At 43.8% G+C, this 16,018-nt stretch overlaps 2 protein-coding genes across 7 annotated transcripts in view; both read right to left on the bottom strand.

The window, feature by feature from the left end:
* Positions 1–8,540, bottom strand: part of LOC149331019 (anoctamin-2-like) — a 29,586-nt gene extending 21,046 nt beyond the window's left edge. For 4 of the 6 annotated variants that reach the window (XM_089561728.1, XM_089561732.1, XM_089561733.1 and 1 more), the window contains exon 1: positions 7,971–8,540. The gene's annotated coding sequence lies outside the window, so the exon portion shown is untranslated. Of the gene's footprint in view, positions 1–4,369; positions 4,527–7,970 lie in introns of all 6 variants that reach the window. The other 2 variants (XM_089561729.1, XM_089561731.1) reach the window with 1 other exon arrangement.
* Positions 8,541–8,677: 137 nt separating this feature from the next.
* Positions 8,678–15,524, bottom strand: Vha26 (V-type proton ATPase subunit Vha26). The gene is made up of 5 exons (XM_089561736.1): positions 15,310–15,524; positions 15,173–15,238; positions 13,363–13,472; positions 11,396–11,579; positions 8,678–9,230 (listed from the first exon to the last, which is right to left on the bottom strand). The coding sequence occupies exons 1-5, from the start codon at positions 15,340–15,342 to the stop codon at positions 8,955–8,957; spliced, it is 669 nt and encodes a 222-aa protein (XP_089417862.1). The 5' UTR covers positions 15,343–15,524; the 3' UTR covers positions 8,678–8,954.
* Between the last annotated feature and the right edge of the window lie 494 nt (positions 15,525–16,018).

The following is a 16,018-nucleotide window of genomic DNA, read 5'->3' as shown; positions in this document are numbered from 1 at the left end:
TTCGAAGCCGGGAATTTTCTTGATTTCTTGTGGGGTTTGCTACATGTGCATTTTTTCAAATACCTCATATTAGCCTTTTTTTTTCCTTCCTCTTATTAACTTGTACCTGCCTTCTCAACTTGTTTACTCCTGTTTTTCAGCCGTTTGTATTCTGTGTTGTATATCTGTTGTTTTCTTTGATAAATCCCCCCCTATGTAATGCCCGCATTGGGCCTTTAGGGTATTGAAATAAATAAATAAACAGCACAGGAAACAAGTTTCCATCACATTAAATTCCATCACTTCAGAAGGTCAATGCAACTGCACTCCAGCCGATTATTACCATTCGTTTTTGTCCCTGTAACGGCAGGCCACATTATGCTTGAAGCATTTTGTTGAAGCCATTTTGTTGAAAAATTATCCAACAGCATAGCACAGGTGGACAACGTAACACGGGATAACAAAATGGAAGCTTTGACGAGTTAGTTCAACATTATCCGAGCAGTGCAAAGATAAGGACGTAAAAAAGGACACAGACAATGCATTGACTTTCAACTGATGTTACTGAGGGTTCACCTCACTGACATCACTAGAAAGGTGGGCTGTGCCAAGAAACACCAAAACAGATTCGTGCCTTGCGCTAGCGTGGTCATCTAGAGGATCCCTTTATCATGTGGCAAGCACTACAAAAGAGAGATGGGCAGATGCCTATATGACCGTTGAAGGAAACACAATAACAATGTTAGCACCTCTATGGCCACTCATTTGGACATTCATTGCAGAGACTACACAGAAAAAAATTTTTTAAAAAAGCAAAAGAAGAAAGAAGCATGCTATCCGATTCTCAGCCAGTGCGAGATCTCAACAGAAAGTCCCAACGAAACGACAAGAGAAATAATCGAAGCTCATGAAATTTACAAACGCTAAGACAAATGCGTAAACACCACCTTGATAGCACTGTCCTCCGAGAAGCAGCTTTATTTTCTAAATGATGGGTAAGAAAAAATGTGCATGGTTGTTCATAAGTCTCCATTCCACGCGTAGGGTTCTTTGTGCGTTTTTCAATTGAGATTGTTAGTCAGAAATACAAGAAGTGGCAAAGCTTCAATAAAATGAATAGTGCCCTGTCTGTGCCCCCTTTTTGCGTCAAAGTCTTTGCCTTGTTCGGATAACAGCTAGGATAACAGTCACTCGTGCACACAAGAAGTAGACCACAAATTATGCAAGAATATAAAAAGTAATAGAGTAAAACGTACCAAAAAGAATTCAAGTTACTAAGTACAATGCAAAAAAAAAAATACAGCAGCTATTATCGACAACGCCACTGTAAATGAGAAGAAAGGTCGGATGGCAGGCATACTCCACATCCTCTGGCAGCAAGTTCCATTCTTTCATTGTTTTCAGAAAGAGTGAATTTGTAAAGCATAGTCGTCTGAGGGGTTTCAAAATATGATGTAACTGAAAGATTCAGAAAAATTAATCTCTTAGTTAAGCTTTACAGATGGATGCCAAAAGGCTATGTTGATTTCATGTAACAACTGTAAAAGCTCACTAACACTGACACTAGCCTCATCCAGTAGGGTTACTTATCAGCAGGCAGATGCCAAGCCATGTCTGTCAGTTTTGGGCGCTACAACGCCAAATATTACCACTTCACAAAGCACGAGCATAAAAATGTGAACTATTAGGACGGCTAATATGCACTGCTCGTAGCAGGCAGGGTAGTTGACCACAGTGTATCCGCACTCACGTAACTGCATTGGAATTTTAAAAGAAATTAAAGTAATGCATATTTTCCAACACTAATGAAACCTTTGCGTTGAGAAAGGGTACTAGCACAGAAGGTTTTTCTTTCCTCCTTGGCCTGCAATGTAAATAAAAAAAAGAAAGGGAAAAACGAATCTACAGAAAAAAAACTGAACAGTGATTATCAACAACTTGCATGTGTAAAAGAAAAAAAGAGAGAGCTCGAAACAATGGATATGTTACAGAATCTGCCGCCAAGAAGGGTGAAGTCATACACAAACGTGAATGTGCAACTATAGCAAGTTGTCATACGGTCATTATAGTGCTTATACTGCATGCGCGCACTTTTAGTTTTTGAGTGCTTCTCAAGGCCACATAGTCTTTGCGGCACTCATTCGTCTATTTAAAAAACCATAAGACAATAAAACCTACAAAAAAAATGGGTGGAGAGAGAAAGAGGGATAAATTGAGGGAGGGAGAAGAGACAAGGGTGTTCAGAGAAAAATCAGATCTTAGCCAGCAAGTTGCTTGAATACAGAAAAGGGTGAAGTAGTAAAAAAAAAAGAGCACAAATCATCATCACCAGCAGTAACAGCAGCCTGACACCGCCCACTCCAGGACAAAAGCCTCTCCCATATCTCTTTAATTAACCCTGAGCACAAATAGTACAAGATAAATAGCTGTACTAGAATTTGGGCACCGACATACTAAGAGATGATAACAAAGGGGGACAATACATATAGCCCTTTCTATGAGTTGTCGGAGCCACTGCAGTGGAAATCCCTCTTACTTAAAACATGACACAGAAGGTGTACAGGGCGAGGCGAAAGCCTCCCGATGGAATGTGGGATTGCAGCAAGGACACACGCTGTCAGAAATGATGCAATCGCATTTCGAATGTCTGTGCAGCATTTTGCAGCAGCTGTCAGGCACAGCATTGCCTCACCCCCCCACTGTGAACACAGATGTGTATACGGTATCTCCTTTCAGTGTGCACAGAGAAAGACAGTTGTGATCGAAACAAGTATAAAGACAGCTCCATTATAGTGCCTTCTAAAAGAAAAAAAAAAACAAGCCATGACAACGCATGCTTTTTTTGCACAATGGCACAGCCGCTGAAAATCAAAGGAAAACTTGATTCCCCAAGGCTCACTGCTAATGCCGATCTGCATTGCAGCAGTGAGGCAGTTTACATGCATTCCAGGGGTTCGTGTCTCTTTGTTGCAGCAAGAGCAGTGTGTTTAATTTAAAAAGTGGGACACAACAAAGATCAATTTGTCAGCACTAGTGCTTTGAGTATGGCTTTATCGAAGGCGGGGATCTCTCATGATTCGAACACAAGTGGAGAGAGAAATATATGGAGGGGGAGAGAGAGCAGCTGGCAGCCTGTTTTCCGCATCGTTTTATACAAAGGGGGAGAAATCCCTTTTAAAGATAGCTTTTTTGCTCAATTCATGACACAGACCTGAAACAAGCGATCCCTGTGCTCTGCCAGTGTGCTCGTTGCTATTGTGTATTGTTGTTCTGTAGCCTTGAACTGAGTGGACAGCCCTAGACTGAACATAGGTGTGAGGGCACAGGATTCCCTCACTCTTCTAGCCTTTGTGTAGCGCTGCCGACTTTTATTTTTCTCCTGTGTCGGGTTCTAGAAAACATGTTAATGATTCATACTAAAAATAACAGTGAAATTTTTGAAATGATAGAGATGAAATGCTCCAACCACCACTGACAAAATGAATTAAAAATAGTTGTCTGTTTTGGATTCATGCTGACAAAATGAATAAAAAATAGTTGCCTGTTTTGGATTCATGCAGTATTCTAGCAGAGGAGGTGTAAGATGCCTTGTCAATACTGATATGGCCCCAATACTGATATGGCCCCAATACTGATATGACCCCAATACTGATATGGCCCAGGGCTTTAAGCCCTGGCCAGCACAGTCTCAACTAAAATGACTGGTTCACTCACTTCATTGAAAGCAAAGCTTTCAAACTCTATCCACAGCAAAGAAACGACAGAGCCACCGCACGATGAGCACATGAAAACTTGACTAAAAAAATGGAGCGTCATGACCTCCCTTTAAGTTGCAAGACAAGGCTTACTTTTTCTAACTACTAAACCAAATTATTAGGTGGAACACAAGTACTGCAAGCAAGCAAGCATCAAGAATTTCCACACTGCATGTGTAGATTAAAAATACTGTGTGAACGCGTCATTACAATCTCTTCATTTTTGCATGCAGACAGCATGCTCTAAAAGGGTAACCCATACATAATAAGAATAGAGCCCCCTGCCTTTGCTGTACAGCTTAAAAAGTAGACAAAGTCCAAGCTAAAGAGTGATTTTTGTGACAGCCATGTATTGTTTAGCAGTGCTTGAGCATAGTCAAGCACATAGAGGCTCATAGCTCGCTTTTATTTTACTACGACACACAGGCCGTACTATACTTTTGGCAAAGGTTTAATATCAACAAGTAAATATATAGCAATTATGTCTGCCCCCACCCCCCAGTACTGAAGTCCACAGAAGACCTGCAGGGCACCTGTACCATACAACACAAAATACAATAGTATTAAATCCTGAAATTTTTAATAAAAGTAATTTGAAGTTGCCAGGTTAGAATGACTAACTTGTTCGTACTCACCACTAGGAAACCAACGGGAAACATAATATATCCGAATATCTCAGCACCATGTGAATATGCTCGTTGCCTGAGGCTTTCTGATGATAGATATATTCAGTTACCGTGTCCATTGTTTCCGATATTTATGAGACATGAAGCACTGGAAGAAGGTGTGTATCTAGAATGGGCCAAAATGGTTCGATAAAGAAGCCTTGTGGACTTTTTAGAAAATTAGCACGTAGTTAGTGAAGACATCACAACAACATACGCCTGATCATTAGTTTAAATGCATTTGTTAGCTTAAAATTAGGCAGAAAAAATGTTTTTAGTGAATGGCCGAAAGATGGTATTTTGGTATTTTATATGGTATTTTGTCTGTTGATGTGTTGCACCCGTTCATATTGTTATGTGAAACAAAAATGCAGTTTAAACAAACAATCAACTGTTCCTTGCAGCCTTTAATCTACATCAATACACACCAGTGTACAATACCCGATGTCTTCTACCTTGGCTTCTACCCTTTTGCCGTACTTTATACTGTAAACAGTCCTTATCCTATAAGCTAGGAAATTACCTCAACACATTGGCAGCAAATAATGTTTGTATAGAAGACATCTCAAAGAAACAGTTATTATCTATCATGTGCATTTTCGAATCTATTGTGGCATCAATGTAAATAGGTTTGGTGTATTATATTGTCTATTGTTCCTATTATTTATGTGCACCTCTGTTGTGTATGCGGTCAGGGTTACACTATTGTTGTCCTTTTTCTTTGTTTGTTTTAACGGGGATATTCAGCTCAACTTCAGCCTGATGTTCGCGAAACACACTGCTGTCGTTGTATTCATGGGGCACTGGGTGCTACTTCAAGCTGCATTATGCAGCTTTTTGCCCAGTGTTCCCTTTTTCCACTGTAATGTGTGTGGACAAATAAATTTTCAATTTCAATTTCAGAGTACAAGTACCACACACGTATTGCTGTAAGTTGAGGTTAATGATCCACAGCTTCGTTCAGCGTTACAAAAGGAATCAATAAATTTCATTCAGTGCAAGCACTATAAAATCAGAGCATGCTTTTACTTGAAAGAAAAGACTGTAAAATGTATGAAGAACAATACAACTGTTCTGTGTTTAATATTAGTGAGACCCTTTGTCGCTTCAAAAACATTTATACCAACTCTTGCATTGTTCATATATTTATTTATTATTATTTATACATACTGCAATCCCGTGGAGGGATTTTATCAGTGTGGGAACACATTGAAAAAGATAAAAAATACAAGAACGAGAAGGGGGTACTAAACGAAAAGAGCGACATGTTTGAACAATGCAACCAGCAACACAGCAACCAGTCAGCAGAAGCAACTATCACACTAAAACATATTATGACACACCTACAGAGAGATAACTACAAACGGTATTCAAATAATTTCAACGATGGCTGAAGGACTTCATCTTTTGTGAGTGCATTCCAGTCACTAACAGTTCTTGCAAAAAAATGAGTATTTAAAGGTGTTATTATTCGTGCAAAAAGGGGTTATTGTTAGATTAAAATGCTGTCTTGTTGCATACCCAGATGAAAAAGATATGATGTTAGCAAAATCAACCTTGTAATGACCATTCACTATTCGATACAAAAATTTAAGATGAGACACTCGATTTCTTTGAACTAATGAAACTAAATCTGTTTTGGTTAATAATGCGCTTACAGGTGTTCTTCGGAAGGTGTTGTATATGAATCGAGCGGCCCTTTTTTTGTACACTTTCAATTTTATTGATGTGTGTACGGGTCCCAAATGGTCAGGTGCTAATGCCTTCACTTTTGTTTCGTCCTTTTCACTGCACTGTTATTTGCACTGTCAGTATGCAAATTCCACACAAAAGTGGCATTTGACAGTTGACTTTGTACACTACTACATCTGGACGAGGTACTTACTGTTTAGAGCCAGCCTGGCGAAAATCTTTCCCAGCCCAAATGGTTTATGGAACAATTTCCAGCTGGTTCCAATTGGAACCATTGGAACCAAATGGGTTCCAGTTGGTTCCAACTGGAACCAACTGGAAATTGTTCCATAAACCAGTTGAGCTGGGAAAGATTACTGCATGCACATCAGCGGTGGTCATTAATACCAATTAATTCCAGTGAATACAAGAAAGTACCCAAAACAAATATAGTAATAAACAAAACTGGTCACCAAATGGTAGCTCTATGTGAAAGTTTCGCGCTGAAAAAACAGCATTTTAGCCAGCAAGAACAATTGTAGCTACCTCTGTCTAGGATACGTGACATTCAGTAGAAATAAGAGCTCTGATGCCTACTATGCTGATAGTTTATTGATTTATGTCGCAACAGCAGATTACCTGAACAGTGGAAGAGAGAGTACGCTTTGCAAGAAACAGCATCAAACTACTAAGCATATTATCAATGCGAAAAGGCGATACATAAAAGAGTGCAATTTCAGTCTGGGATTGTGCTCAGGAAACAAAAACGTGAAGTGCTGACAGTAGCGTACATATTGTATGTATCATTAAGCGTAAAGAACAAGGGTACATATGTTCCCACCATACAATAAAAACTTCACATAACTTTGCAACCTGGGCATAAACACCACTGCTGCAGTTTTTAAGGTAACTGGCCGAACTTATACAATAGTTCCTAAAATCGTATTGCTTCAGTTCATTTCTAATCTAAATGTTTAGGTGTCCTCCAATTTACCAGAGACATGCACATGAGTTTCAATCAAATATGGGTGTGACAATATTAATTGTGCAACACGTAAAGTCACATTTTATGTTAAAATATAATGCACTTATGGTCGACAAAAAAGAAAATCCCATGTAACACCCACTTTCTCCTGTGCTACTTCAGCTAGGTGCAGAACTTTGGAACACAGGTAGTTTTTCACTGCACACAAGTTTATATTATTTTCCGTTATGATATTGGTACGCTTCCTGCTACAGCTTTTCACACACATTTTCAATTCACCGCATGTTATCCTGCCGAACAACGCTAGTTTTTGGATGTTTGCTCTCACCTTTTTCTTCGGGCACCTCTTCACTGACAAGCCAGATGCTCTCACCCAGAATATCCCGCTCCCCCTTTTCAGCTTTGTTTTTTTTTTTTCTGATTTTGGTCCTGGCGTTGCTTTTTGGAACTCAGGCACTCACAGGGATGCAAACGCTGCGCTATGCAGTTCTTTTTGAGCTCTGTTTACTGTACGTATCATCGCTATAAACACAGCGAGCGTGAAACCTCTAAAGCCCCGCCTGCCCGAGAGCGGGGATTTCTTCGCGCTTTGCGCTCTCATTTTTTTCCGAAAAAAAAAGCTCTAAGATAGTCATCCTGCCTTATACAGCAAGGTGGTAAACACCGCCGTCATCTCATTACGTAGTCGCGCAAACACGAGCACAGATCGGAAGCGATTTCGCAACGAACACTGTCCGAAGAAAGATCGCGGTGGGCACGCCCCTGCAGCTATCCTAAAGCAGCACTGCATAGCATACACATCCTCCCCAGTGCCTCGCTAACGAGCTCATTAAGCGGTACACAACCGCGTACTCTGCGCACATCTTACGCGGACGGAAAGTGCGTACTATCACGTAGGAAATCACTCGTACGTACCGGGTCGAAGTATTTGTCGTGACCGTAGAGGCAAGGCCAACCAGGCCTTCACACAGCAGCTTTGTGAAACCCGCAAGCTGGAAAGCGTTCATATCCCAGATGACAGTAGGCAAGCGGCGCGATCTAGGCAGTGCAAAAAGCTACGCATTGCTAAGCAAGCTCGCCGGGACCGATCCCTCGAGGCGCTATTACGCATATGTAAGTACTGCTCGCGTCATGGACGCGGCCATGGCGCCGTGGCGATAGCGATTGAGGGAACGATACGGGATGAGCATTCGCGCTAACAAGGGAATGAATCATTTACGGTTATCGGCGCCCGAGCAACGAAGAGGCAAGGGAATGACGCTGACAGCGTAAAAGCCATGCATCTAGCACAGGGTCACCTACCGGGGTATATTCTGTGGCATGGAAGGTGTAGCTTGTGTCAACTTTTCGCAACGTAAGCAGCGCAACTTTGATAAACATTATGAATGTTCACTAATACTACACCGTGTAACTTAATTCTAGCTAGAGCTCTCCAACTAAAACGGGAAAGACGATTGACTTACGCGCCCTAAGGGCGAGGCAACTTTATATCCCACAGAAAAAAAAAGGGGGATGCAATCAAGAACTAGTGCTAAAGGTTAGCAAGAAATGGCATGTAAGCGCAACTGGCTGTCTTCACCAAGCAGCAAAAATAACTAGACGCCTTTTAACAGCGACACCACTTGCAATGGCTGCAACTTTTTTATTGGAACAGAATTACAATCAAGTCAAAATAAGTAAATACAGTGATTCGTAACAATACGGAAACCGGATCCAAAGCATGTACAGCCTGCAATGCGATGACAGCGAGCGCAAAGCGCAGCGCTCGGCAACCGCATGCAGCAGCTCGTGCAATATGCCAAGGATGCACGAGCAAGACATTCAGCCCAATGCTGCACTACACTAGCACAGAGTCCTGACTACACTGGATGAAACCGCACTTAAAACCTGAAGGCTGGTCTAGTCGGAGAACTTGCGGTTGGGGTTCCGACCAAACAGTGCAGTACGGATCTGTGGTAGAAGTTGGAGGGAGATCATGTCGAGCCGCTTTTCGAGCGTGTTGGAGACGCGGATGCGGCCCCGCTTGGCCAACAGCTCCACTCCGCCGCATGTCGCCTCTGACAAGCTGGGATCCAGGGTGAGCTGCACCTGCTGACCTGTTGCTTCCTTAAACTTCCGCGCAACAGCATCCAGGTCTACCAGCCTCTTGTCCTTCGGCCGACAGAACACAGTCACCTGCGCAAGCCGAAGTTGCAAGCAAATGCACGCGCACGGGCTCAGTGGCTGCAGCTGAAGTAACAGGCCAGCAAAGTGAAAAGGGGCAGTGAATTTCTTTACAGGCAGACTGCTAAAACAAACCCAAGCACAGTGAAAAATGACACTTAAAAGGTTTAAGCAAACAAGGAAGGGGAATGAGGGACTCGTGGTAAATATGACAGAAGCCAACAGCTACAGAAACCAAGGGGCACAGGGGATTTTTTTTTTTTTATCATTTATTTATTTTGTGGTGTTGATCAATTTATAATATTACTGAATGTGTCATCGCTTAAAGCTAATTGATTAGAAAAGCAGAAGAAAAAACAACCACATGCCGCCGGTGGGATCCGAACCCACGACCTCCGAATTACGCGTCCGGTGCTCTACCTCTGAGCTACGGCGACGGCTGTCAAACCTTCTGCTTTCGGGGGTATTTATGTTTACAAGTAACCTAACCTTGAGAGTGTTCATCAGCGCCACCCACGTTCATAAGCGGCGGACGTAGAACGTCCTGAGTTACCGCAAGTGTGACGTAGAATGTCATCGAACGGAGAGGGTGGAAGCTGTGTGAGAACCCTCTTATGCTTCCTGTGGCATCAAGGCTGCCAGAATCGAGGCCCTCACTAAGCAATTAAGCAAACAAGGAAGGGGGAATGAGGGGCTCGTTATAAATATGACAGAAGCCAACAGCCACAGAAACCAAGTGGCTCTGCTACAGTTCGTGCTCAAAGGCCATGCAAAACAACAGGACACAGGAAAGAAGGCGCGAGATGACCAGTGCACGCCCATCGTCACTGCTGAGTTGCTTGCATGATTCAGGTGCCGACAGAAGGCGCACGATGGGAGCACGGTTGGCGGAAAGCGCCAGCAAAGTGAGGAAAAAAGTCAGCCGGAGATGAGACCGCAGAGACAGGCGGGTCACGTACAGTGCAATGTTAGTGCACATTAAAGAACCCCAGGTGGTAAAAATTTCAGAGACCCTTCACTACGGCGTCCCTCAGAGCCTAAGTTGCTCTGGGACGCTAAACCCCCATACTTAAAACTATAACCTTTTTGCTCATTTTGGGTAGAAAACAGCGCGAACAGATTAAAGTTCTCTGTCTTTCGTCCGTTCGCGCTGTTTTCAGCCCAAACCAAACACATGCTAGTTTAACTAGCCCAACTATCCATTCTAATACTTTTCACTCCTGGCAGTACATGTCAGCATGTACTGCTACACACGTCAGCAGCAGCAGTGATTAAATCCTGCAGTAGTGACCACACCAGTCATATTTGAAAGTAGAATTCAGCAGTGTGCCTAGCACATGTGCTAAATGAAATGCATTGAATGCTGCTATCGATCAGGGGTAATCTAACAGGCCTCTCATTTTTTTTTTATTCTCATGGCTGCCCTGAAAACAACTGGCATCGTAAATTCTTGCACTCTCTCCTCTCCTGGCAGGTTCTCTCAGATCATGAATGGCAGCTTACCAATATCCCTGAAGAGAAAAGTATACAACAGCTGTATCCTACCGGTACTCACCTATGGGGCAGAAACGTGGAGGCTAACAAAGAGGGTTCAGCTTAAGTTAAGAACAACGCAGCGAGCTATGGAAAGGAAAATGATAGGTGTAACGCTAAGAGATCGGAAGAGGGCGGAGTGGGTGAGGGAACAAACACGGGTTAATGACATCTTAGTTGAAATCAAGAGGAAGAAATGGGCTTGGGCAGGGCATGTAATGCGAAGGCCAGATAACCGCTGGTCCTTAAGGGTAACGGAGTGGATTCCAAGAGAAAGCAAACGTAGCAGGGGAACGCAGAAAGTTAGGTGGGCGGATGAGATTAAGAAGTTTGCGGGGATACAGTGGCGGCAACTGACAAAGGACAGGGTTAATTGGAGAGACATGGGAGAGGCCTTTGCCCTACAGTGGGCGTAGTCAGGCTGATGATGATGATGATGAAAAGACATGAGAAGGGAACACATTCCTTCGCACCTACCAACGCACGCCGAGAATTGGACAGAAATTTACATGAAATGACAAACAAGACATTTGACAAGAGACGTCAAACAAAAAGGCCTGCACATCTTGCATATCTGACGAATCAGTGCTTCCTAGTCTGCCCACTCGACACACCGGCTGAGAAATCAGTGAGTGAGTGCCCACCTCTGCTTCAAGCAGCTGCAGCAGCCCCTGGAGGATGAGCTTCTCGAGCAGCTCCCGGTAGCGAGCGTCATCGTGGGTGATGTCCCCGAGGTGGCGGCGGGCTTCGTCGAGCACCCGGCGTATGTGCTCCTCGCCCTCGCGTAGCACTCGCAGCCGCGCCTGGTTCAGCATGTTGGAGCTCTGGCTGCATGCACACCCGGGAGGACAGAGAGTCACTTTGAGCGCAACACCCGAAGCACACAGCTAAAACAGCCGAGCGCATATATGCAAACAGCGATAAAGGGAAAGGAGCCCAACAACACGCCACTTGCGTCATCTCATGCTTCCTTACACTGTGCTCAGTAAAACTGCGCACTAAACCCTGAAAAGTTGTGCAACGATTATGCTACACCGTGTAAACTGCTAAACTCTGCAAAAGCAGTGTGCAGTGTTTTCCGCACATTGCACTGTTCTTTAGTGCACAACAGCTTCGCGTGATTTACCGCATATATAAATGATACAGTTCTCTACGTGAACCTACAGAACTCAGAACTCGTTTGCGCCGTACATTCAAAGCAGGGGTGTGCGAATATTCAAAATCTTTGAATATCAAGCCGATTACCCTCCTATTCGATTGGCTGAACGAATCAAACAGCACGTGCTCAAAATTATTCCAAACAAATTGAATACTGCATTAAGGATAGGTGGCGGGCCAGTTGGTACATGATAACGCCGAAAAACAACATGAGTGTGCGTGTGTTTTCTTTGTCCCGTGCAAGCGCGCTGTTTTTCGGTAAATTGAATACGATTTGAAGTTACAAGATTACAAAGAAAAGTTTACAAAGATTTAATTGGGCACGACATAGTTTTCTTCAACGGCTGTTTCAAAAACAGAGCTTAGCATGCTGCCACAATTCGTCTGTATGTGCAGCGCTGTGACGCATTCATGATGGTCAACCATATGGTTTCCAAGATTTGGTGACAGAGCAGGTTCAGTCAGGTTCAGCAAACCCTGCTTTTATGCCCAATATCAGAGGCCGTGGCTTATAAGTTACAGCTCTCATTCCTTCCAACAACCAATCATCATCATCAGCCTGACAACGCCCACTGCAGAACAAAGGCGTCTCCCAGTTTCTCCAATTAACCGTGTCCTTTGCCAGTTGTGGCCACCCTATCTCCACAAACTTCTTAATCTCATCCACCCACCCAACTTTCTGCCACACCCTGCTACTCTTGCCTTCTCTTGGGATACACTCTGTTACCCTTAAGAGCCAGCGGTTATCTTGCCTTCGCATTACATGCCCTGTCCAAGCCCATTTCTTCCTCTTGATTTCGGCTAGGATGTCATTAACCCGCGTTTGTTCCCTCACCCACTCTGCCCACTTCTGGTCTCCTAACGTTACACCTATAATTTTTCTTTCCATAGCTCGCTGCGTTGTTCTTAACTTTTTCTCTTGAGGAATATTGGTAAACTGCCATTCATGATCCGAGAGAACCTCTCATATGCGCTCCACCTCATTCTTATTCTTCCAGTTAAATCCCTCTCATGATCCGGAGCAGCGGTCACTACCTGCCCTAAGTAGATGTATTCTCTTACCACCTCCAGCTTCTCCCAACTAATTATGAACTGCTGTTCCCTAGCGAGACTGTTGAACACTAGTTTGGTTTTTTGCATGTTAATTTTCAGGCCCACTGGTTCTGCTCCACCTGTAACTCACTGATCATGATTGATCAACCAATATGTGGTGCTAATTTGTTCACCGTCATCAGTGGCAAAATGCAATTTCCCGATGCACATGACATGACAGTCAGAGTTAATACATAGGCTTGCCGACAAAGTGAACTGTAACTTACGGAGGACCTGAAACAAATTACACATTCAATCTGTTCTGTTTCGTAAGCATGATGCGGCTTTGCTATGCCTGTTGATGTTCACGCAGCTCTACCACCACCAGGAAGAAGGGGAAGACAGAAAGAAAAGGGCTCACATCTTGCGCTGCAGCTCCACCTGCTTCTCCTTGCGTGAATAGTAGTCCATGATCTTGAGCCTCTGCTCAGCAACCAGGCGGCCCTTCTCAATGTTGAACTCTTCTTCCGCCTAGAGGAGAGGGGGAGGGTGGGAAAGGTCGCACTGTGTCAGACACAACTTGCACTTATTAGATCTGCTCACTCAAACTGGCGAAGCCAGAGTTGTAAACGTCACGGAACATACAGAGGTATAGCTACCACCACCACCATTGTCGTTATATGATTCCCTGCGCATATGATGATGGCTATCGCCGCCGTGCTGGCTCAGTGGTTATGGTGCTCGGCTGCTGACCCAAAAGACGCGGGTTCGATCCCGGCCGCAGCGGCTGGAATTTTTTTGGAGGAGAAATTCTAGAGGCCCGTGTACTGTGCAATGTCAGTGCACGTTAAAGAACCTCAGGTGGTCGAAATTTCCGGAGCCCTCCACTACGGCGTCTCTCATAGCCTTAGTCGCTTTGGGATGTTAAACCCCATAAACCAACCAACCTATACCTTTCGTATCAAGTTGCAGTTGCAGATCATTTCCATTTCATGTTGCACTAGCCACATTCTGTTAATCCACAAACCCTAACTTGTTCAAGCATGTGACCATGGGTACAGTACATTTAATTATATGCTTCTTTTAAACGAAACCAGTGACCGAAAGACTGCCCTAGCAGCATTGCAATAAAGGCGAGTAATAATTAATCTAGTAGCCTCTGCTGTGCTATGAGCAAAGCCTTAAGGAGTAATATATGCCCGAATCCTGTGAGTAATCCTGCGAGACGTATTCTAAGGAGATTAGATGCAGGCAGCCACAGGAGCCAGCAGAAATGTTCTGCCAACTAACAAATCAATCTGCGCACACACTGGTAAAAAAAGATAAGAGCCATACTGCATTAACAATTACCACTCGCAATTTCCAGATTTCACGGCTGTCCCACTAAGATGGATAAGCAACACCATGAAAAATTCTCAAAACAGCCCTTCTGTTCCGCATAACGGCTTCAATCATGACATGCACTCCCAAGGATGCTACTTACGTGCCTGCATACTTTTGCATTACATCTGAGTTGCCAATGCATAAAAGGTTACAAGCACTAGCTAAGTGTCATTACATTCAAGCTGCTCACCTGCACAAAACCACTTAATGCCCTCCAGCATCACTCTATTTAAGTGTGTGCAACAAAACGTCAATGAGCTGTGTTTCACAGAATGAGACATAATGGCTATGAGAGTGCTGGACCTCTGGACGCTTTCCAACATGAACCAAAACTGGAGTTCGGCCACAGTATATACATCACATTAATTGTACCATGCAAGCACAGACATCTGCTAGCTGTAGTAGATGAATATCTGTCTGGTACATCAACGCGTAATTTGGCCATTTATTTGGTTCTTGGATTACTTAAAAAAAAAAGAGCGGTTTCACATATCGAAAAATCGTACGCACGTTGACGTACGGCTTGATATATGTCTACTAAAAAAACGTAAAACATGCAGAAAAGCTTTCTGTTTCAGTTATGATCTTGCGCGCGGTGCTAGTTTCACACCTAGGCAAATTGTCATAATTAATGCTAAACAAAATAAATATCGCCAATAAAGAAAAGGAATTGACACGAAAACGAGAGCTACCGCTGGCCCCTGGCACCGCCTTGGGAAAATTCTCTAGGGCTTCACTAAATTGCCAAGCCATGATAAAGGCCTGAAGTATGAACATATCCGATGGCGGAGTGGCGGCGTCTAGCCCGTAAATGCGCAAGGTTCTCCGAGCGTGAGCCGGACGCATACCTTTGCGTCGACTTCTTCGACTTTTTCGTTGGCTTCCTGTTCGATGAAAGCCATCATGTGTTTTATCTGAAAGGTAAAGAGAGAACATACACGATGACTTCCCATCCTAAGCAAGAGCTTCGCCGGCGCTTTCCCACCTGTTTCTTCACATCGGAGTCGCTGAGAGCCATGGCTGCTGGTTAGAGAGGCCGGTTCTGGTACTCTTCGTGAAACTTTTGATGGCTCGAGAAAAAAACTGCCGCTGCTGCACAGCCCTGATTAACTTTATAAACAACAGGAAGACCCACTGCGGCTGCGGGCGGTCGATGCAGACGCTGTCATGTGACGGCCGCGCCGACGTACGCTGCCCGGATTTCGCGTTGCGGATTGCGGAGAAGATGGCGCCACAGGCCTTTCAGGCTTTGACGTTGCTTTGTAAGAAACCATAAAAAATGTAATTATAGAGAGTTGTAAAAGGCTTAGTAAGATAAAAATAAGGTATTGCAAAAGGGTACTTTTTGATCTAATTGGTGCGTGTTCATCAGGTAAAGGCACAGCGCGACACGGACAGGACTAAAGTAGACACAGCGATAGTGACCTTGTAGTGTCCGCCGTGTCTGTCTACTTCTAAATAAGGCAATCCATGGCTTTCTGCATAGATCTATTCTGAAAGAAACTCTTATATTTATTACATATTATATAGCATAGTGTTCGCACTCAGTCCTCTCCAACTTATGTAGCCTTTACAATGTAGATCCCAATTAGGGGCGCTGCCATCGTTTCCCCACCCGTCGTCTGCTAATGTTTTGACAATCGCGAGAGCTAGTTCTTGGTAGGTATACACTTTTGGCGTCTAATTTGTCCCAC

The sequence above is a fragment of the Amblyomma mixtum genome, chromosome 9 (genome assembly GCF_055824585.1).
Source record: "Amblyomma mixtum isolate Tamu chromosome 9, ASM5582458v1, whole genome shotgun sequence".
NCBI classification, from domain to species: domain Eukaryota; kingdom Metazoa; phylum Arthropoda; class Arachnida; order Ixodida; family Ixodidae; genus Amblyomma; species Amblyomma mixtum.
Note: the sequence above shows the minus strand (reverse complement) of the source record. Positions and strands in the feature narration are given on the sequence as shown.